At 46.9% G+C, this 6,072-nt stretch overlaps 1 protein-coding gene across 7 annotated transcripts in view; it reads left to right on the forward strand.

Moving 5' to 3' along the window:
* SPOP (speckle type BTB/POZ protein) overlaps window positions 1–2,068 on the forward strand; it is a 43,289-nt gene extending 41,221 nt beyond the window's left edge. For all 7 annotated transcript variants that reach the window (XM_075911546.2, XM_075911545.1, XM_075911544.1 and 4 more), the window contains one exon: window positions 865–2,068. In XM_075911546.2, coding sequence (XP_075767661.1) covers window positions 865–1,009 — 145 coding nt within the window. In that variant the 3' untranslated portion in view covers window positions 1,010–2,068. The remainder of the gene's footprint in view (window positions 1–864) is intronic.
* The last annotated feature ends 4,004 nt before the right edge of the window (window positions 2,069–6,072 follow it).

A 6,072-nucleotide genomic window follows, 5' to 3' on the forward strand; every position in this document is an offset into this window, starting at 1 on the left:
AATCTTCCTGCTGCAGTCCTTGTGTGATGCGAGTAGAGCTGGAAGACCATGGGTTGAGCCAGGAACAAAGCTGGAATTACCCAGCTATATCCATGCCTCCAAGGACTAAACCTTGGAACAACAGGGATGTGAGTAGAACAGGGAATGTTTAGTCGGACCTGATCAGATTATTCTTTTTTTGGAGGGTTTGGTGAACTTCTCTGTGCTGAGCCCATTGCACCTTCCCCACCCCTTGCCTAGGTCACAACTCCCTCCCAAACCCTGCACTTCCTCCTACACCTCTCCTCCAGGCCAGAATCTTCCCCTGCATCCCAATCCTCTACCCCAAGCTCCCTTCTGCACTCAACCTCTGTCTCAGACCCCACACCCTTTCCATGGAAAAGTACTGCCCTTGACCACTTACCAAAATCTTGGAGTCGACCTCTCCCCACCTCCCCCCCCCACATCAAAAATTATTGCCCACTTCTTATAGGCAATTTAGTTAACCGAGGGTGTGTCTAGACTACATGACTCTGTCGATGGAGCGATGTAGTCTGGACACACCCTGAATAGCTGGGATACCCAGAAAAGAGTAGTACCGCTCCCATTCTTGAAAGAGAGGTACATTGTGTCTTGCCTCAGAACATTCATGTTTTGATCATTAAATTTTACCATGCTGAAGGGACCATGCAAAACAAAAGGTAAACTAACAGGACCAAAATTTGCGAACAGACTATAAGTGATAAAACATGTGCACTAAATGAGAGATTCCAGTACCCGAGAGAGAGAACTTCCTCAGGGCATGTGAAAACAATCTGTTTTAATGTGGCTTACTCAGCAAAATCAATAACTCTAAACTTTTTTAATTTTCTGTTTTCTTTCTAGTCATGCTTCTGATGTCATGGAGACCTCAGGCTGGAAGTCCATGGTGGTATCACATCCCCATTTGGTGGCTGAAGCATATCGCTCTTTGGCCTCCGCACAGTGTCCCTTCCTGGGTCCACCACGTAAGCGACTGAAGCAATCCTAAGGCCATCCCTGTCACATAACCCCATGTTTTTCTGGAAGCAGCAGCAGCTATTGCTGCTCTGACCTTGGCCACCAGGTAGACAGCGCAATCTGAGGAGCTTTTACTCTGTTTGTGGGGGGAGAGACTGCTTCGTGAGACCCAGACTTTTTAAAACAGCACCAAGTAACTTGTGGGAAGGGGGGAGGGTGGGCGGGCCTGGGGCCCAGAAGCTGTTCAACCTAACAAATCCCTGTCGCTGCATCGTCTGTGTTCCCTTCCACTTGGCTGAGTCAGTAACTACGGGGTTCGGTTTAAGCACCAGCCCACTCGGACAATCCCAGTAGTGGTACTGGGGGAAACAAAGGCTCTGTGTCTGACAGCACAGAACAAATCGTCAGACTCCCGGAGCAAAGAGGACATTTTAGTTTTGGAGAGAGTAGGAAAAGAAGAAAAATTCCAACGAGATTCTGAAGAGGAAGTACCTGGTGGGAGCTCCAGTAGTATTTATATAAAAGAAAGAATTTAAGTCCTTCCACTTGTGCTAAAAACTGGACATTTGTGTAACTCCTTAATGCCATTCAGCAACAAGAAGATCAGTTTCTCTCTTAGTAGCACTTGTATGTTGATTGAAAAAAAATCTTTTTTACTGAATGACAAGTTGAAGTGAAAGGGGACAGCAAAATGTTGTGTGCTAAGGAGGATGTGAATAGACTAAAGGCAGCCTTTACACATCTGTTGGCTTTCTAGGACTGGAAAATCCTTGATCTGAAGTGTGCTGTCTGACAAGGACAATGGTTACCTGTTTTTAGATATTGTGGGAAATGTTTTTGCATTTTTCCCTGCTTTATTTTTCCCCCTTTTTTAAAAAAAGAAGTTTTATTGTTCATGAATGCTATGTCAAAGGTCCCTGTCCTGAGTTGCTAATGATTCTTATCAACTGTTTGTACCTGACTTGCTGACTGTCTAGGAGCCAGTCCTGTTCCTTTCTATTAGTCACTCTTCTTACAGGGAAGAAGTTCCAAAATAGCTGGTAATTTTTTTCTTTTTGAAAAATATAAATAATTACTATTTTGTACTGTGCAGTATCTTTTTTTTTTCTTGTTCCCTCTATTTTTAGACTCCCCCCAGTTGCAAGCCAGTTCCCAAAATGTTCAGTGTATCGGGTACTGATAGTGACATTCCAGTCCCAGAATCCAAATGGGAGTTAAGGAAGGTTGTGCACAGAGCTATAATGTCAAATTACATATTATTCCTTTTAGCAGATATTGCCGAAATACCCGAGAACATTTTGTGTTACTAGCTACATGAAGCTGACCCCTAGCCTTACCTGTATCTAGAGATGTATATATAAATATGGGAAGAGAGCTCATTTGTTCAACTGATCTGGTTTATAGGAGCAGTATGAAAGGCTGGATGGCTGAATGTGGGGGAGAGGGATCATCTCTTTGGGCTATCACTAGGCCAAGATCTCTATGGGAGTTAAATTGAAGCACGTTGCTTCCGGGTGGCAGAAAATTGATCCGACTGCAAGATGGCCAGGCAGGACGTGTCACTGAAGGTGTGTTGGGGGTCACTGGGCCGTGCACTCCAGCAGCAGTCAGATGCGGCTCCTCCGCCGGCAGATAGAACGGAAGGTTCATTAGTCAACAGGGATACAACGTAGAACAGACATGTCAGTACAGTAACCAGAAGCATTCTGTACAATCCATCTCTGGGGGAGGGGAGGCCCAGAGCCAGGGCCCTGGCCCGTCCCCTGCCTCCCAAGCCAGCCAAGACCGACCCGCTTCTGGTCCCAGCTCCCCAGACAGGCTCTTCCTCTGGCCTTTGTCCTGCTTCCTGGGCAAAAGGTGTCACCTGGTCGCATCCTCTCCTGGGCCCAAGTTACAAAGGACATCAGCCATTCTGTAGGTGGGGAGGCTCCCTCAGTGGAAGTGACGCCCAAAATTCTCACCCCCACCTAGGTATTGATGCAATGCCCAGGGGAACAGAGGCACACACGTGGGTTACTATAGGACAGTAGAACTCACATACAACATAACAAGGTGAATGAAACCCCCAGTTCATCAGAGCACGAAATCTACTTGAGACAACAATTGAGCGTTTGTCTGGGAAATGGATTAGATTACAGGCAGTCCCCTGGTTACATACAAGATAGGGACTGTAGGTTTGTTCTTAAGTTGAATTTGTATGTAAGTCGGAACTGGTACATATTGTAGGGGAAACTCTAGCCAAACATTTCTCCAGAGCTCAGTTTTATTCTCCCACACCTCACTTCCCTCTGTCCTTTATTCTCAAGCTAAGGTGTCTGCTGAGAAAAGCTGCTCCGCATCTCCCTGGTGTGCTGGGGAGGGGTCTCTAGCTTCGCGTCTCCCTGGTCTGCTGGGGGGAAGCAGCAAGTGCGGGGTTGCCTCACCCCGTTTGTAAGTAGGGATCCGATGTAAGTCGGATCCATGTAACCCGGGGACTGCCTGTACTTTGTTTCTGATTCTGTTATGATTCCCTTTCACAGCCTTTGTCTCTTGTATGAAAGAGAAAATACTAGAACTGGAAGGGACTTCGAGAGGGCATCGAGTCCCGTCCCCTGCCCTCACGGCAGGACCAAGCACCGTCTAGACCATCCCTGATAGATGTCTGTCTAACCCAGGGCTGGGCAAAATACGGCCCAGAGGCCATATGTCCTGCCAAGCCACAGGATCCAGCCCGTGGACCACCCTGCCGGGACCCTCAGGCACGTAGCTGCACGTTTAAAGCACAGTCCGTGGGCTGTCTACTCTGGAGGGAGGGGAAAGATTTGTGCGATCTCCCCACCCCCAGCCCAATCCTCAGCTCCTATTGGCTGGAAACAACCTGCCAATAGGAGCTGAGAGATTGGTCTGGGGGATGAGAGCAGTGCAAATCTCTTTTCTCTCCCAAGCCATGTGGAAGGAGCAGCCTGCAGTTTCAAGCAAAGCTGCTACAGGCAGGGAGCCCAGCCTGCCTTGGGGTGCTGCATGGCTGCTGGCTTACGTAAGCGCATCCCAGCTAGAGCCTGCCTCTGGCACCCTGCCCCTCCTGCATCCAAACTCCCTCTCCAAAGTCACCTTGCAAACCCTCTGCACCTCCCTGCCCCAGGTCACAACTCTCTCCCAGTCTCTGTACCCCCTTCTACACTCCTCCCCTGGGCCAGAATTCTCTCCTGCACCCAAACACCCTCTCAGATCCTGCACCCTATTTCCTTGCCCCAGGTGACCACCCAAACCCTCTACAGTCTGGACCCCCTTTCCCCTGGGAGGTCACCATTCCCTCCCAGACTTCACCCCCCCCCCTCCTAAAATCTCTCCCCTAGGCCAAAATCCTCTCCTTAACCAATACCCTCTCCCTAACCCTACACCCCAATCCCCTGACCCAGGTCAAAACCTCCTCCTTTGCTCAGACTCCCGCTCGACCTCACACCGTCTCCTGCATCCCAGTCCCTTACCTTGTGTGCCCTTTGTGCCCAACTTCCATCCTAGATCCCGCATCCCCACCACGGAAAAGTGCAAACCTAGACCACTTTCCAAAATCTTAGAGGGCTTCTCCCCCCCCCCCCCTCCCCAAAATTATTGTCCACCCCTGGTCTAACCTGTTCTTGTGGAATCTCCATCACTGGAGATATACAACCTCCCTGGGCAATTTATTCCCTGACAGGTAGGAAGTTTTTCCTAATGTCCAACCTAAACCTCCTTTGCTGCAGTTTAAGCCCCTTGCTTCTTGTCCTATCATCAGAAGCCAAGAACAATTTTTCTCCCTTCTTCTTATAACACCCTTTCAGATACTTGAAAACCGCTATCATGTCCCCTCTCTGTCTTCTCTTTTCTAAACTAAACAAGCTCAAATCTTTCAGTCTTCCCTTATAGATCATGTTTTCTAGACCTTTAATTATTTTTGTTGCTCTTTTCTGCACCTCCAATTTCTTCACATCTTTCTTGAACTGTGGTACCTGAACTGGACACACTACTTCAGTTGAAGCCTAATCAGCACAGAGTAGAGCGGAAGAAGGACTTCTCGTGTCTTGCACACAACACTCTTGTTAATGCAGCCCAGAATCATGTTTGCTCTTTTTGCAACAGTGTCACATTGTGTCATATTTAGCTTGTAGTCCACTATGACCCCTAGATCGCTCTCTGCAGTACTTCTTCCTAGACAATCACTTCCCATTCTGCGTCTGTGAAACAGATTGCTCCTTCCTAAGTGGAGTACTTTGCATTTGTCCTTATTAAACATCCTATTTACCTCAGATCATTTCTCTAGTTTGTCCAGATCATTTTGAATGTTGACCCTATCCTCCAAAGCAACCTCTCCCAGCTTGGTATTGTCTGCAAACTTAATAATAATCTCTCTATGCCATCATCTAAATTGATGAAGTTATTGAACAGAACCAGACCGAAAACTGACCTGGTGGGACCCCACTTGTTATGCCCTTCCAGCATGATTGTGAACTCTGAGAGCAGTTATCCAGCCAGTTATGCACTAACCTGATAGTAGCCCCATCTAGGTTGTATTTCCCTAGTTTATTGATAAGAAGGTCATATGAGACTGTATCAAATGCCTTACTAAAGTCTAGGTAAACCACATCCACCACTTCTCTCTTATCCACAAGACTTGTTATCCTATCAAGGACAGCTCTCAGATTGGTTTGACATGATTTGTTCTTTACCAATCCATGCTGGCTGTTATCTGTCACCTTATTATCTTCCAGGTGTTTGCAGATAAATTCCTTAATTACTTGCTCCATTATCTTCCCTGGCACAGAAGTTAAACTGACTGATGTGTAGTTTCCTGAGTTGTTCTTATTTCCCTTTTTATAAATGGGCCCTAGATTTGCCCTTTTCCAGTCTTCTGGAATCTCTCCCGACTTCCATGATTTATTTTTTTTCAAAGATGGTAGCTAAAGGCTCAGATACCGCCTGTATCAGCTCCTTGAATACTAACTTTTCTAAGTAATTTTTAACTTGTTCTTTTATTTTAACTTCTAAACCTACCCCATTTCCACTAGCATTCACTGTCAGGCATCCCTTCGTCAAACGTCTTGGTGAAAACTGAAACAAAAGTCATTAAGCACCTTT

Source organism: Pelodiscus sinensis, chromosome 29, assembly GCF_052426305.1.
Source record: "Pelodiscus sinensis isolate ZL-2025 chromosome 29, ASM5242630v1, whole genome shotgun sequence".
Taxonomy (NCBI): Eukaryota; Metazoa; Chordata; order Testudines; family Trionychidae; genus Pelodiscus; species Pelodiscus sinensis.